This window comes from Protopterus annectens, chromosome 4.part1, assembly GCF_019279795.1.
Source record: "Protopterus annectens isolate FY-2018-M chromosome 4.part1, PAN1.0, whole genome shotgun sequence".
Taxonomy (NCBI): domain Eukaryota; kingdom Metazoa; phylum Chordata; order Ceratodontiformes; family Protopteridae; genus Protopterus; species Protopterus annectens.
This window is the reverse complement of record NC_056734.1, coordinates 330,779,299-330,797,606: the sequence shown is the minus strand read 5'-3', so window position 1 is coordinate 330,797,606 and position 18,308 is coordinate 330,779,299. Positions and strand designations below refer to the sequence as shown.

Here is an 18,308-nt window from a genome sequence, read left to right as displayed (position 1 = left end):
GGGATGCTATCACAAATATTGGGAGTACTTAGCTGAGTGCATGGTTTTTCTAATGACCACCTGTCAGAAATAGGCTTAAAGGGCCAGAAAAGTAGTCTAAGCTAATGGTTACAATGTGAAGCTGTACATTATGTGCTCTGATATAGGACTAAAAGTCGAAAAACTTATTTTTATGATTTTAGTTACAATAACTAAATGATGCATTTTTTTAAGTGCAAAAGGGAACATTTTAGACGTATTTGTGCTTCGTGTAAAATGTTGTGAAGTGGGGTACAGCAATATGAACTTAGGGGACCTAAATGGAAGCATCTCAGGGTGGCTCTATGGTGTAAAGAGGAAGGGAGCCCCAAATCTGCCCTAGTATGTCCAGCAGTGTGAACACTGGGGGACATGGACTGCTGAGTTACCCATATCAGGGTTCACAGAGGCTGTCTAGCTCTGTGCTACTACCACAAGGAAGAGGTCAGACATGATACAGCAGTAGATAAACCACAGAAAGGACAAAATGCCTTTGCTGTGCCAAACAAAATTTCGCACTACAGATTTCAGGATCAATGAGTGTGTGTGAAAGAAAATATTCACCATAGGGCCAAGCACTGCAGGATCATGGTTCAGGAGTTGACTTGTCTCCTTAAAGAAGGGAGGATTAGATTAGTAATATGCCACATACATGGAAGTCAGCCCAGCACTATCACCAGAAATGTTCAGTCACCTACTGAGAGTGGACATCCTTTAGGCAGCCATCAGGCATTTTTTAATTACTTGATGGAGGGTGGCCTAATGGTTAAGGTGTTTGCCTTACAAACACAAGGTGCAGGGTTTCAGACTCACAAGGGATAATTGGCTAGGCTTAAAATGGCTTGCAAGGGCAGTTAGCTTAGTACTAATCTATGAATCTATGAAAAATAGGATTGTGGGGTGACTTTAGGGGTTGGGAGGGTTGACTAATGGTTAAGGTGATTGCCTTACAAACACAAGGTGCAGGGTTTGAGTCTCACAAGGAATAATTGGCTAGGCTTAAAATGGCTCGCAAGGGCAGCTAGCTTAGTACTAATCTATGAACCTAATCTATGAACCTATGATTCAAACCCAAAAGCACATGCTTGGTAATACACTCTAGAGTTCAACATGTGTCTCACTACCACAAATAACGTAACCTTTTAACAATGCTGGTCAAAGGAATACACCAGGGATTCTACCACAGGGCTGTGCACCCCACATACATTCACCTGTAAACTCTCCCCCTGAAAAGAGATGTGCAGAGTTAGCCTCCATCAAGCCTCCATTCTCCCCTGCCAGCTCCAAAACTCCCTGGACCACTAAACAAACTGTGGTCACCAGGGTTGTAGTTAAGGCTTAGCCCCTGCATGCCAGCAGAGCTGCCTCAGGAAGAAGAAGATAAAGTTAAAAAAGCAATGTCTACATCCCTGCTTGGCACTTCTTGATCTTTCCCTTCATTCCAGAAGGTCAGACTAGGGTTTGTGTTTTCAACATGATATACTCATTTAAACTCTAAGCTTGCCTTCACTTTGGTGGCCTATGTCATGTAATTTCATGCCTCTGCTGTTGTCATGGTATAGACAGTGCTTACAATATTATTTATCCAAGGGAACAATAAATTTGGATGCTTCTCATCAGTGTACCCGAATGAAGTAGTATCTGAGAAACTCTACAGCAGTTTCCAATTTTATTAATGAAAAACAGTATCTGAGGCAGATGACCATTTTATTATGCAGGGTTCTTTTGAAGAAATATTACATCTATACATGCAGAAATCTATTTAGTGATCAGTACTGTTGCACCTGCATAATTCTAGGCTTTCTTGTTGTACCTTTATCTTTATATGGTATATTCAAGGACAGACATTTTCCATTTTGCTAAACTCAAAATGATCAAGTTAGAGATTCATAGGTCTTTATAGCCATATAATAACATCATACAGCGGCAGCTGTCTCTCTAAATTACCTTGAATCAAGGTTACAAGTGGTGGGTATCCAAAAATTAGTGATCTGAGTGCTTGAGTGATCTAGCAGATCCTGGCTCTTGAGAGGCAACTAACTGTAACCTTCTCCTTATCCAGCCTGGTGAGAGGGACATCAGTGTGTCTCACAATGGAATCTCCTATGAACAAAGTATTGGGTTGTGAGGTGTTTTGCCTTATGGGCTTGGTAGCTGAGGCACAATGAGATATTGCTTTATATGTTATAATGGCAATTGTCTTTTTTGTGTACATGCAGAGTTTCTGAGGACTGCACCTGAGAGCCCTTTGAGGTTTGGGTAAGTTACATGTGAGCACTTCTGCATAAGTGAGTCTTGGTGCCTGGTCCTTTCTGGGTGTGGTGATTGATGTGTGTGTGTGTGTGTGTGTGTGTGTGTATGCGTGTGTATGTGTGTGTGTGTGTGTGTGTGTGTGTGTGTGTGTGTGTGTGTGTGTGTGTGTGTGTGTGTGTGTGTGTGTGTGTGTGTGTGTGTGTGTGTGTGTGTGTGTGTGTGTCTGTCTGGGTTAGTACTGTTGGTGTTTTGCAATAATGTACTGCAGTCTTCATTTACTGTTGGTAAGAAACAGCAACCAAATGTGTTTTGTTATTTTTTTAATGGACACTAATTGAAAAGCTTACATTCTTTCAGATTGGAAGATATTTTTGCTGCGGAAGTTTATTCTTTGGATAGTACCTTACTTTTAAACCTTTGTAGTTAAAATAAATTTTATTGTCTATGTTAACAAAATAAATATATATGCCTAGCAAATATTTACAACATGTCTTATTGGGGACATGAATATTGTACCTACTTAAGTGCTCCCAGTGGCATCTTTAAGTTATACATGTGACTTTTTTTACTGATATGTTTTATTTCGGTCCTTATTGCTTAAGGGAGAATGAACTGTGAATTCAGTAGTCATAGCAACAGTGAAACATGCACTTTACTTGTGGGTAAAAAAATGTATCTTAATTGCAGATTTCCATCTTCTGGTTAGTACTTTATTTTTAATAATTATCCCATGTCTACCAATGTATGATGACCTAGTTTTCTATCCATAGCGATCCCTTTATCGTATATACGGGAAGCTCTGTTACAAGAAATAGGGTGGCGCTTTGATATTTGTATACACTTTTGAAATATTTTTATGCATAAGGCTGCAAAATAAGTGCTTAGAGTTGCTTAAAGTTGAAAAGTAAATTCCCTTCACATTCCTCACAGCTAGAGTTCTTCTGTTTCTCCGCACTGAGAATTCAAATCATATTGTAGAAAAATGTCACTCCAATGGATTTTTTTGCACTTAAACTCATGTTATTATGAATCAATATAACTCACAGGCACAGAGATAAAAAATAAAAGATACATAGGTTCATAGGTTCATAGGTAGGTACTAGGCTATCGGCCCAAGGGCCTATGCAAGCCTAGCCAACAAGATACCCTGGCTTACGCCACCCAAGAAAGTTATTTTCCTGTGCCACTGACGAGCAGAGACACAGAAGTGATCCCCGGGGTGTATTTCCTATTTCCCATCCGGTTACTAAATCTGTATTTTCACTATCCAGGAATCTACAGTCAATGCAACAGCCGCAGATCATGTGAGGATTAATGCAGTTATCAGTAATCAAAGGAAAAACTAACTTCAGATAATGATGTATTGCACATTGTTGCAGTGGACAGACCAGTAGTTCAAGCAAAGCAACTCTGCTTAAAAAAGAGACCTAATAAAGGCATTAAAATGTATTCCAACAAGATGCCAGCTCACTCTACTGGTCTCACTTTACAGCCAAGGAAAGTTTTATTACTTCACACTAATTTGAAGTGATTTCAGATAATGCTCCCTTTTCCATAAAACACTTGCAGTCATGAGCTGTTCCTTTCACAACAATAATACTGCAGGCGCGCGGACACCCACTAAGCCTAACACAATGACAATTATGGTAATTTGAACGTAAAAGAATGGTAAGTAAATAGAAAGGAAAGGGCTGACTAGAAATGAATAACACATTGTGACAGAAAAAAGACTGGAGAAAATGATATGCTAATATATACTGTACATATATATATATATGTGTGTGTGGATATATATATATATATATATATATATATATATATATATATATATATATATATATATATATATATATATATATATATATATATATATATACACACACACACACACACACACACACACACACACACACACACACACACACACACACACACGAGTAATAGCTATTAGTGAATACCTATAAGAGCAAATACTATTTTCTGACTGTTTTTTTCTGCCTGATGCAGCTCCTTGTGTGAGACTGCAGTACAGCAGGATTGGCGATTTGCTCTCTTCCTCTGCAGTATGATATATATAATTAGCAGGATGCATGTGTGTGTGTGTGTGTGTGTGTGTGCGAGCATGTGCGTGTGTGTTCATGTGCGTGTGTGTTCATGTGCGTGTGTGTGTCTATATATATATATATATATATATATATATATATATATATATATATATATATGGGTCTACTTCATAAGATTGAGAGACCATTTGATCGACATTCATTTGGTCGACAGCTCATTTGATCGACAACCAGTATTCATAGTTTCATAATTTCATAGTATAGTACTAGGCTATCTGCCCTGGGGCATTTGTAAGCCTAGCCATAGTGATGTGGCTTTTGCCACCCCATGAAGTGGTACAAAAATGTACAGAATAAATCTAGAATACTGTGCCTCTGTCTAGTAGTGACACATTGAAGGTCCCCTTATATAATAGAATTAGTTTACTGTGCCCCTGTCTAGTAGTGACACAGATGTGACCCCTGGGGTAAACTTACGATCTCCCATCCACTCATCAAGATTTCTCTTGAAGAGAGTCAGTGAGGGGCTCTGCCTAATATGAACTGGGATCCTGTTCCAAAGCATGGGAAGCCTCTGGGTTATGAATCTATCCCTCCAGCATGTCCTATTCATACTTGTGCCGAGGTTTAAGTCTTTAGCTCTCGTGGTCCTGATGGATTTGGATTTTTGAGGTGGAGCATGTCCATCAGATCCTGATTGGACATGGCCTTGTACGTCAGGCAGAGATCACCTCTGAGCAGGCGGTATGCTACTGAATAGAGCTGAAGTTTCTTTAGTCTGGCAGAATAAGACATATGTTGGAGACCCTTGATCCTTTTGGTGAGGTACTTTTGTGGTCTCTCCAGCTGTTGCAAGTGCCGGGTGAGGTACATACCAAATGGGGCATTGTACTCAATCATGGGTCTGATGAGGGAGGAATATAGGGGTACAATGACATCCTTGGATCTGGATGTGAAACCCTTCATGATGAGGTGTGCAAGGTAGAATGTTTTTCTAACCACTTTGGCAACGTGGGTGTCAAATGAGAGGTCGCTGTCTACTTGGGTCCATAGGTCTCTGATTACTTTTTCCGTACTCAGTGGGTTGCTGTCTATGTGATAATTTGTGGGTACTTTGTTTTTTCCAAAAGGGATGACTATACATTTTTTGGCATTTAGTTTAAGGCCGTGACTACGGCACCAGTTGTCCGTTTCAGTGAGGCCTTTTTGTAGGATGTGTGTATCTGCTGGTGTATCGACTATGGCCTAGTTTGCAGTCATCTGTGAACTTTGTCAGCCACAGCCCTCCCATGTTTGCTTTAACATCTGAGAAATAAATGCCGAACAAGAGGGGTCCCAGGACAGATCCCTGTGGGACACCACTTGTGACTGGTTTTGAGTCTGACATTGCTCCAGCGATTTTAACTTTATGGGTTCTGTCCTTTAGCCAGTTTGCAACCCATCTAGTGACATAAGGGTTTACTTTTAAGCTGTTTAGCTTATCTATGATGCCTGAGTGGGGTATTGTGTCAAAGGCCTTAGCCAAGTCCAGGTATGCTGTATGGACTGCTTTGCCCTCATCAATGGCTCTAGTGACTGTTTCAAAAAAGTCAACCAGGTTTAAAAGGCAGGATCTGCCCTTTACAAAGCCGAACTGGGTGGGGTCAAGCGTCTGTAGGTCCCCTATGTCTCCGTTTATGAGTTCCATAATGATTCTTTCCATAGCTTTGCAGACCAGGCTAGTCAAGCTTATGGGGCAGTAGTTTCCAGGGTCTGTAGAGGCACCCCCCCCCTTGTGGAGTGGGACCAGTGTTGCTGTACGCCAGTGTTCAGGTACATATCCCGAAGTAAGGCTAAGGTTAAATAGCATTTTTATGTGTGGGTTTAGCTCCTCTTGGAGTTCACGTAACACGCACCCCGGGATACCGTCAGGTCCCATTGATGCTGTGTTTTTTGCTTTGTTTAGGGCGGTTCTCACTTGGACATCTGAGATGACAGGGAGATCACATTCAGCTGGGATAAGTATTTCTTCTTTTGGGGGTGAAGGAGGTGAGAAATTTGCACTGAATCTGTCACCCAGAATGTTAGCAATATCTGTGGGTTCAGTGTATTTTTTGTTGTTGTGAACAAACTCTGAGCATATCTGAGGGTTTCCTTGGGTTTCTAACATAGCTGAAGAAGGCTTTGTGGTTATCTTTAGTGTCCTTAGCGATTTTTCTCTCAAAGTTTGCCTTGGATGTTTTTATGAGAGAACATAGTTTTCTGCTAATGTTGATCAGAGATGTCTTCCCTTCATGGGATTTCGCTCTGACGTGCAGTAGCTTCCTTCTTTTGTTATACAATTTGTTTATGGCTGAGGTCCACCAGACAGGACGCTTACATTTGGTGGAGAGGGACTTGGATTTGTTTGGGATTGCATGATCCATGCATTCTTGGAGATGTCCATAGAAAGCATTTGTGAAGGATTCGGCATTGTGGGATGTGGTATCCACTGGCACAGTGGGCTTAAAGGATACCATCTCAGTCTTAAGAAGAGTGAAGTCTGCTTTTGAGAAGTTTTTCACTGTGGTCTTTTGTGCTGGGGGTGGAGGTGGGATATGTATATCCAGGGTGACTAGTTTGTGGTCAGATCTCACTAGTGAGGGGTATACTTCCGGTTTGGAGCATTTTGTCCCCATGTTTGTGATGATCAGGTCTAGTATATTATCTCCCCTAGTGGGAGAGGTGACTAGTTGTTCCAGTGCATTTGAATTTATGAATTCCAGGAACCTTTGGGCTAGGGTATTAGGGCTAGAATAATGTACCCAATCTATGTTTGGGTAGTTGAAGTCTCCCAGTAGGATGGTATTTTGTGATACATTCATATCCTCCAATGTCTTCAGGAAGGCTGAGTGGGGTTCTTGAGATTGGGAGGGTGGTCTGTAACATGCTACCAGTTGTATAGCAGTTTTGCCTATGGTTAGTTGCACCTGTATGGTCTCTGATGCTTCATGTGTTGCTACTAACCTGGAGGTGTGGGTGTCCTTTATGAATATGGACACTCCCCCTCCCTTTGTGGTTCGGCCCGGGTTTTAGGGCCGAAAAGCATGATACGAGGTATAGCCTGGTAGCGCTGGGGTGCTCTCAGGAGCCTTGAACCAGGTTTCAGTTACTGCACAGACATCGATGTTCTCCATGCTGAGGAGTGCATCAAGTGCCTGCATCTTGAGATTTAGACTTCTGGCGTTGAGCAGCATTACCCTTAGTTTTTTTCCATTTTTGTTTTCTAAGGAGGTGGGTTTGTCTTTTGAGCCTTGCCTAAAAAAGGCACTATGGGGCTGGCAAGAGCCTTAGCCAATATCCGGAAGCCCAGTGGTGACAGGTGTAAGCCATCCCTTGTGAAGCAGCGTGGCTTGTCCAACATATCATCCCAGGCAGACAGACATTGATCCCCTTAGAATGACACCAGTACTTGAGCCAATTGTTAAAGCTGATCATCTTGTCTTTGTATTGTGGTATCATTCTTGGTGAGGGCAAGATGCTGCTCAGTGTCAGGGTCATACCAGCCTGGGCTACATAATCGGAGAGCACCTCTATGTCTCTTTTCATGTAGTCCAGGGAGGTACGCCTCAGGTCATTCACACCAGCATGGACAATGACGGAGTCATATTTGTACTTGCTTTGGAGTGACCTGAGTGCGTGTGTTATGTGGCGGATCCTAGCTCCCAATAGACAGCTCACAGTCACCTTCTCCTTGTTCAGCCTGGTCAGTGGGACATCAGTGTGTCTGACTATGGAATCACCTATTACTAGTGTATCAGGCAAGGTGTTTGGCCTTAAGGGCTGCAATTGGTCGACACACTGATTTATTGAAGTATGTGTTGCATGTGTTTTGTTTTGAGGTGGTGGATTTTGGGATGTCTGCTTTGGGAGCCTCTGTTGTTTTGGTAAGTTTTTTATTAGAGCCTCCGAGTATGTCTTTGTGTTTTTATGTGTTTGGTTTGCAGTTGTGGTAGGTCTATGTGGGACTGGGATTGTTGTGTGTGTGGTTGCCATCTCCTCCTGTCTGGTCATGCCAGCCCTGAGTTGAGAGAGTTCAGCCTCCAGTTTGGCTATATAGTTGCATCTCTCACATGTATTTGTGTTTGTTGGGAGGAGGAGAGGGTTGTCTGTGTACATGAGACAACTGTAGCATTGTCTCAAGATGCCCAGATTGACCAGCTGAACTGGAGACAATGCCAGTAATCTACCACTTGACATGCTAGAACAGTATAAGGGAGTGGTATACCTTTAAGGGAGGTGGGTATTCACAGGGGTGGTAAGTAGATGTAGTGCTTTACTTAGTACGAGAGTGCTTACTTAGTAGAGAAGTATTGAGAACAAGTGCTAGGCTTATAATACAGTGAGTAGTCTGGTTATACTAAGAGTAGAGCTTCCTTAAGGGAAAATTTGAAGAACAGATTTGGCGGAGCCAGAAAAAGTTTAACCTTGTTTAACCTGCGCTGCGCTATGCATTTGATCACAATAAAGCCGTGCAAACGCAGATTTTAAACAGTGAACTACAAAAGAGCTGGAAATGGTCCCAAACAACCAATTACTACAGCTTCTTGTGCTGAGGTCACTTCCCCCAAGGACAGGTAGGCTGCTCAAGGCTCCCCACTCCCACTGGTGAGCAAAGAAACTTCCTTCTATCCAAGTAAGGTAATGGACAACACAGGAACTACACCACAGCCCAGAATACAGCAATGCCTGTAAACTGGTCTAAACTAGTCGAGGAAGGCGGGAAAACAAGGATTATTTTTTTGTTTTTTTGGTAGAAACACACAGAAAATGCAGTGACAGTGATAAATTAGTTACACAGGCTAGCACACTTTAGTGGGCAGCCTCCACAGTTAAATTAAACAAACAAACAAGCAAACTTTCAATCAAATTCGACTAAAATGTAACTTTAAGTGCAGATTTTAAAATAATGCAGCAATCAGTTAAATAACAGTTCAGGCTAGTTCAAGGTAAGCTACAGAAGCCATTTCAAGTGAAAAAAAAGCAAAGATACTTAAATCCAGAAGGTAGTCGCTTTTCTGAGTTCCCTGCTGCTAGGACCACTCTGTAAACCCACTTGGAGTCTGAGCAGTATAGCCAGAAAAAAATGCCCAGAGGCGGATTTTAAACAGTGAACTACAAAAGAGCTGGAAATGGTCCCAAACAACCAATTACTACAGCTTCTTGTGCTGAGGTCACTTCCCCCAAGGACAGGTAGGCTGCTCAAGGCTCCCCACTCCATTCAAGGCACTTAACAGGGATTTTCCCCCTCCCCAATGTTGTGCAACCCTGGAGTTGGTATATATAGTTAAGGGGGTGTGGGGGGTGAAGCCCCCCACCTATTTCCGGTTAAAACATGAAAATACAACAAAACTACGCATTTTAAAGAAAATAGATGGGGGGCTTCACCCCCCACACCCCCCAATGTGGGGGGCTGTGCCCCCCACACACCCCAACTATATATACCAACTCCAGGATCGCAAAACATTGGGGAGGGGGGCAAATCCCAAGCTCTAGCTGAGAATCAAACAGGACAACATCTTACTGTGAGGCGACAACGCTACTGCAGCACCACCACTGCATTCTATATATATATATATATATATATATATATATATATATATATATATATATATAAATGCATATGTATACACACACACACACACACACACACACACACACACACACACACACACACACACACACACACACACACACACACACACACACACACATATATATATATATATATACTATAATATACAAATATATGATAGCTAAATGTATAGACAATTTTGCACTTAACTCTAATTGTAGAAAAACAGAGCTGACCAATTTGGACTAATTCCACTATTATCAAGCTATGAGGACAGAGATAGGTGCATTTGTAAAGCAATGTACATTCATGTAAGAGCACACTGCGTTATTATTTACTTAGATTTCTACTCTTATTAGGCAAACAATGCTTTTGTGGGCCATGAACAAATTGACCAAATCATCAAACATGCAGGAAATTAAGGATGGCGATATAGGATTTGTCAAATGACAAAAAATAAAATCAAAATAGGTGAGACACAATAACACCAGTACAGATATCCATTACTGGATTGGGCTTCTCAGCCCTGGTTGAGTTGGAGTCAAGAACGTGATTATATTACCTTATGCAGGTTACTTCTAAGTGCACAAAAAGACATGAGAAAGATACAGAGATAATCCTCGACCTTGAAAGTAAGTAAGGCCAGTAATATCTTCATTTTTTCAGATTTTCACAGGATGCACAAACACAGCTACAGGACTGTCTGACCTTAGGATTCCTCTGTAAATTGCATATCAATTCATTAATGTTCATTAAGTTGATAACAGCCAGAAACCACTGCAAGATATAGCCTTCAGTACTAGGTATAGAAGGATAATTTAAAAACAATATATTTTCTGAAGGAACTACAACATTAAGATCAAACCAATTAGAGAAAGAAATGTAAGCACAAAGATAAACAAAGATATTTAGCACCACCTTAGCGAAAATATAAACAGTTCATCTTCAATTAAAATTGACTGCATGTCATTTCTCTGGGTGGCCCATCCTCAAAGAAAGCGCAATAATATAGAAATGGTATTGGGTGCAGCTCTCACATTTTAGGTGCTGGGGAACTTTTCCATGATAAAGCTGATTAAAAGAAGTCTGTTTAACTCACTGTTCAGTCTAACCACATCACATACTGTTGCTAATTACAGGAAATAGATATTATTTATGTTCCTCAGTAAAAGAGTTTCTTCATTAATTAGTCATGTTTTTCTGTAGCTGATTCTGTATATTCAAACGTCAATGTCAACATAAGTGTTAACAAACCTGGTCTTTTTTTCATCAGCAGCTAATTTGTCAAAAAAAGTTTTGTCAAGTTTGTTCCATATACAGTGGTACATCTCTGAGTTTTGTGGATGGATGGCTATACCCCATGGCATCCACTCCTCTTTAATTTATATATCCCAACTCTGGGGACATAGCACTTCTGGGAAGGGAGCAAACTCGATAAAATGGTCTCTCTAGTTAAATGGACCAGCCCCAGCACGTTGTGTGATGGATCCAACATTACTTCTTACTGCTTTTTAGCAAATATAACAAAAGCTGGTTTGTTTCATTTCTCTCCTCTGAGGTGATGTTTCTAAAGAATATCAGGTGTATCAGCATTTCATATCATTTACAAAGGCACTGAGCTATGTCTGCAGGAACTGGTTTGCTACATTGAATCAGTGACATCCATTTTGTATATCTAAAATTTCTGTTTGCCAGTAATTAGCCAAGGCTACAGACATTTATCTATGGACATTTTCTGTCAGCTTAATAACAACATTGACTAGGGCTTAAACAGGAGTTAAGATCTTTTCACCTTCCTGCATTTTGTAAGGCTCTAAAACACAAATATTACGCAAAGTAATTAAGCTCCACCTCAAGGCATCTGAGTAAGTGACACATACTGAATTATCTGTCATTCATACAAAAGGGAGTAAAGCAATAAAGCTGTACTTCCAAGGTACTGTTTTTCAGATAGGTTAAAGCAAGGTCCTGCCTCACTCATCTATTCTCTGTTTAGGTGGATAGTAAAAGCTAGTATGGTAATTTATAGAATTAACTGCACAATATTAGCAGTGTTCTGAAAAATGTCATTATGTTATGAATCCTCTGACAATAATGTCACTTATCCCAGTATCCTTCCAAGCTGCCTTTGTCTTCCATGGCATCAATGATTAATATACACAAGATGACAAATAAAGATTCCTGCTGAAACATTAGTTCCCTGTCTTATTGTTTCTTATTTTGATTTCCTTTCAGAAATATTGGTCTGTATCTGTATTCATGAAAATCCCCAGTATGCCATGGTGGTGCAGCGGTAGCGTTGTTGCCTCACAGCAAGAGGTTCTCCCATTCGATTCTCGGCTGGAGTGCAGGGAGTGCCTTCTGTGTGGAGTCTGCATGTCCTCCCCGCGGTTGGGTGGGCATTCGAAAGACATGCGTAAATGGGCATGCCTTCGTTGAAGGTTGAACGTCGAGCTGGCACCTCGGCGTTCATCAAAATCTACTGCCAATCATTAGCGGACCGGAGTTCGCTGTGGCGACCCCTAACCGGGAAAAGCCGAAAGACAATAACATTCATGAAAATACCTGCTAGTTAACCAAGCTTAAGCATTTCTTTCCACGTGGGCCAGTGTGGCATATCCAGAACTGATATTCTAGGACTTGAATAATTCCTGAGCTAGACATCCCTTTAGTGGTCCATCAACATACTAACAAAGGTATGAAATGCTGTAAATGTGAGACACAGGACTAATAGTTAACAAACAGCACCGCACTTTAATTTTTCCTCTATATCTGGCCACTAACACTGGATCTGACTAAGTGTATACATTTAAAAAACTCTCACTTGTATACCCTTAACTAACAGTAACCTAAAGAAATTCCTTGGCTGTAAAATATTATTACCTGGTCAGTATACTTGTGGTAATTCTGGAACTGCGGTAGCAGCAAGTTATTTATATTTTTATTAAATTACTACTACTTATTTAAATTCACACTGTTTTCTTTCTACTATATGGTTGCCACAGAATAGTTAGGTTTTTATGAAGCGGGGGGGAGGGTGATAAAAATTAATATGATCCAGGTGTTCCTAGACTGCCTTCACATAGTAGTACAATTTCCATTTCCAGCCTGAGCATTTATAAACTGCTTGTTTACTTTTACTAGTCCAGTGCTAGGAGGTCATGATTATCGTCAGGGGTTGGAGCTGTATGTAATGTCATCTGCACACTATGTGGCACAAACTGAATAAAGAGCAGAATGCTTTGCTGTCATTATGAATATAGCTAACAGCACCTACTAGCAATGAGGATCTGCTAATTATCTGAAACAAATGCCACAGAATCAAACGTCAAAATGAAATACTGAAATTGTTTCTGCAGCAGTCTCAGTCATGCACTGCAATGGGGAGAGAAGCCTTGACCACAATGCTAGCATTTCAAATATGTAAATATAGGGCTGAAAGTGGAATTGGTAGCAGGGACTTTGAAAAGATTGACTTGAGATTCTTTTTATAAAGAATAGAAATTTGAGTAGTTATCTTTTGAGGAGAAAAACTGAAGAACAGGCTTGCTGTTGCAACAGCAGAGAAGGGAATCCAAGATCTCTTGCTTTCAGATGTACGATTTACTACAAGTCATGAATGTAGGTCACTTAATTTACAGTAGATACAAATCAATGTTTGCTATGTCACCCTTAATAGGAATCAGGGCCGAGCATTTTGGTAGGAGATGAAGAGCTATGGGAATAGTAAACCATGATTTATTTCTATATTGTAGGACACCAGGGATTAAAAGTCACAGCTCATTGCCAGCAGTGAGACTTGTAGAAAAGAAATAATGTAGTGACCTTCATGTGACACACGCCTTAAAATAATAGCAGATGGATGTCAGTTTGTGATTATGGTGCATGAATAATAAGGTCTAAGTGAGGATGAGGAGGACTTTGTCCTCTGACAAATGAGATTGTAGGATATGGCTGAGGCTGAATGGCTGGTTATAGTACACCTCTGACCAGAATACGCAGGTAATACTTCAGAAGATCACAGAAGATAGTAGCATTTTATGTGTATTAGAATTCAGAATGGAGACAGAAACCAAACATATAGTGAGGTGCAAGTTGGAGGATTATTTGTATAAGATGGAAGTAATCCTCGGTCTTTAATTTTTTTTAAAGAAGTCTGTGGTATGGCACAGAATCTGTAAAGCTGCTCAGATGTTGTAGGGGCAGGCATGACACCCCATCTTAATTAATTTTAACTGCCATACAAATAGAATGGCAGTAGTGTGAGTTCCAGGCATGTACCTCACAAACACATTTCATTATGAAGAACGTTGCTCATTTGGGACTTAAAAAGCCCATGAATCACACAGTTCCACAGTGAAAGGGTCCATCAAAAACTCAGTGCTAAGCCAGACATTAGAGATTCATACTTATTACTGTTTGCTTCCATATTTGAATTCTGAAAGGCCTCTGCTTCATGGTCTTGCAATGTTCAAGTCTTATATGACATGACATGATTTGAATGGTCAAGTCAAATGAAGTACCTCCCCCCCACACACCTATGGTTCTGGTCATGCTGGAGAAGCATTTTGATTTAACAGGTGCTGTAGTTATTTAGTTATTTAATTTGTTTCGTTTGTTTGTTTGTTTGTTTATTTTACAGCAAAGTATTTCATTACTCAAAAAATTAAAAAAAAAAACAGAAAGATATCTCCTACAAGCAAGGTACCCTAGGTGTAAGGCCAGCCCTGCCCCCAAATAAACAAGAAAAAAAATACCAAATGCTTAGCAATGGATTAGGTAGTCTTTGCAAAATGATGAGGACAGGCACACGGTAAGTATCCTAACCTGAATGTAGGTACCCAGCAGCCATCATCATTCTCCCTGGCAGATGATTAAAGCTATGGACTATTAAAAGGTTTTATCTGACAGACCTGGGTTTGATGCCTTATGGTCTGTTTATAGCCAACATTAGTCTGAGTAAGGCACTTGAGTAAATGCTCTAAAACTGCACCTTATGACAGTCTCTACCTCAGTGGGTCTTGCTGAAATATATATATATATATATATATATATATATATATATATATATATATATATAGATATATATATATATATATATATATATATATATGTGTGTGTCTATATTAAAATACCGAAACCTCACTTATGTGAATACCTAAACACCGACACATAAATACCGAACCGCGAAAACACCAAATGTCTCTGAAGCGCGAAATGTGAAATATCAAATTGCCATAGTTGGCCAACCCCGCTGCCCGCTACATACTACCTACCCAAACAAAATAAATAATCCACACTTCCCCATATCTACACTTCACCCATATATCCCATATCCTAATCAAACATTCACTATACACAAATGTGTCTAACTATAAACAAACAACGCCCAACTACAGGAAAAGTATAAATTATGTATACATTCAGCTACGCAACTATATTACTATACATACACTTAACATAACCCTATTTCTAACCCTAAAGTAAAGGTTTCGTGTATTACTATGTATGCACTTACCTTAACTGACACCCTAACCCTAAGGTCCGTAACTATTGCACACTTACGTTAGGGAGCTATACCGGATAAGGGCCAACTATGACAATTCAATATTTCGCGCTTCAGGGCATTCGGTGTTTTCGCAGTTCGCTATTTATGTGTCGGTGTTTAGATATTTGCGTAAGTGAGGTTTTGCTATTTTAATATAGACCCTATACATATATATATATATATATATATATATATATATATATGTATAGAGAGAGAGTGAAAGAAAGAGAGAGAGATATGTGTTTGTGTGTGTGTGTGTGTGTGTGTGTGTGTGTGTGTGTGTGTGTGTGTGTGTGTGTGTGTGTGTGTGTGTGTGTGTGTGTGTGTGTGTGTGTGTGTGTATCTATATTCATACATAGGCAGAAAGAGAAAGAGAAACATGTATACATATACATGTTTAGATCTACTATTTTGTGCAGTTAAAGAGCAATTACTTCTACATTTAAAAAAAAAAAGAATCCTTAATACATCATTAGATGTATATAAAACAGTAACTACAGAAATGATTTGCAAAATTTAGCTTTATACCCTGATAATGTTTGGAAATTGTTGTCTTGTAAATCAGTAACGGGTTTAGCTCAGTATAACTTGTCTGCACAAACTGTAATAAAATTATTAAATGAGACAACAGGTGGAAGAGATAGATAGCTAGATAGATAGATAGATAGATAGATAGATAGACAGACAGACAGATAATGACTGAGTAAATGAGTGAATGAGTGCTCTTCAGTATTGAACAATTAATGAACTACTGCAACCCATATTACAGAAAATTTACTGGTGCTCATTTGGTTTCTGAGTTGCAGTCCCTTTAAGAATGCAGACACCACACATAAAAAGAAAACAAAAAAGAAACGAGCCTTTGCCTGAGTCAGCCTGTACGCTATAATTCTCTTCCTACTGTCACTGCACCTGGCCTAGAACAGCTACTGGTGTGGAAAAACTTGATTTTACAAACCACTGAAGCAGAGTTTCTTCTGTGAGAGAAATGAATGTCTTATGTAGTGTTTTATTTCTTCATTAGTGTGCCGTCACACTGAGCGATTAGGAAATGCAAGAGTGAGTGGGAATGGTTGTTTTAGCAGAAGGTTTAATGAACAAACTTCAGCAGAATGGTCTGCATATAACTGAGGACCTTTGCACTGAGGAGCTAAAACTTCTATCCAAAGGTTTGCTTTGGTCATGTGCTATTATGCTGTGGAATTTTGCATACTACAGAGACCAGATCTTCAGACATCTTGTCTTGTTTTGTTGCACACATAAGGACAACTGACACAATGTCATATATAATCTGATGTCCAGAATTTTGACTTCTACATTATATATTACAGCATCTGGTTTTCAACAGCATACTGTACCACTGGAGTGCACTTACCATACATTTCTCACTGATTTAAGAAACAAAATGAATTTTCAGAAAATTCCTCGGCAGTTATTAAAACAGCAATAACATATATAAAAGCTCCTCTCACTTAGAATATCCCACAAACTCGTTTCGGCCTGTTGTGATTGTTCCATCATGAAACACTCATGCAGTGTGCAGCTCTATCTTTAGTATTGTGTAAAGCATTTATAGTTAGTACAGTGAAGACTTTTCTGAATAAAAACAAGAAATGATACTCAGGTATTCTTCACATTCCAAGCCCTGGGAAAAAAAAAATACTTGCTGCACTCAGTCTCTGTGTATATAAATGTGTTAGTGTGTATATGTGTGTGTGTGAGTGAGTGAGTGAGTAAGGGACTCCTCCTCTGCTTTCACAGACTACCTTATATCTAATTTTTAAAGACTCTTTGTTAACTTATACTTGTGTTTTATGTAGGTAAATTACAGAGCAATAAAAATGAAGACTCACGTGTACAAGGCATAGAAGCAGGGTCATTTTCTGCTCGGAAATAACCCCTGTCACAGGTACAGAATGTAGATCCCTCCTGAGTGGAATAACTGTTCAGTGGGCAGTTAGAGCAGGTGGCATCTGTAGACAGGGCCTTGTAATATCCAATTTTACAGGCTGCAAGAAAAACAAAGTGAGCTGTATTATTTCTACAGTGAAAAGCAATTACATTCTCAAATATTTCTACCATTGAAGCATATAATCTGAAAAAAAGCTCATGACTTACCAAGATGCAGAAGATTGTAATAACACATTAGTCATCCTTACAGAAAAGAAAAATAACTACAACTACAGCAATCACACGCAAACACATACACACAGACACACACACACACACACACACACACACACACACACACACACACATACACACACACACACACACACACACACACACACACACACACACACACACACACACACACACACACGCACACACACACGCACACACATGCACACACATGCACGCACTAACACACACACAATAACACACACATGCACACTAACACTAACATGCACACACAGACACACACTAACACACACACATATGCACATAACAAGCATCACTTACTGACTTATTGTGTGGAAGCATTTTTTTTAAATCCAATAGTTTTGTACCTTTTTATACCTAATGTAAGAGACTTCCTTATTTGTAAATTGATAATACTACTTCACTGCTTTTAATTAAGTACACACATCTTTTGGGGTAAGGTGATAATGAACAAATCAAACTTGTGTTGTTATATAATAGACTTTAGGAATTAGATTCTTAGCAGAGAGAAACAGAATTTTACAGCAATAAGGACAATTAATCCTCATATTTTCAAGTAAATATAATCAAACCAGGTCCTATTTTATTTGTGAATTATTCTACATATTTTTATCTTTTTCTCTCCAATACATTCTTTACACCATTTAATCACAGTGTACTTGCCTTCTTT

General features: G+C 39.6%; 1 protein-coding gene across 1 annotated transcript in view; it reads right to left on the bottom strand.

Moving 5' to 3' along the window:
• EPHA4 (EPH receptor A4) overlaps window positions 1-18,308 on the bottom strand; it is a 366,195-nt gene that overhangs the window by 211,264 nt on the left and 136,623 nt on the right. The window contains exon 4 of the mRNA XM_044070168.1: window positions 17,329-17,484. Within this exon, the coding sequence (XP_043926103.1) occupies window positions 17,329-17,484 (156 nt within the window). The remainder of the gene's footprint in view (window positions 1-17,328; window positions 17,485-18,308) is intronic.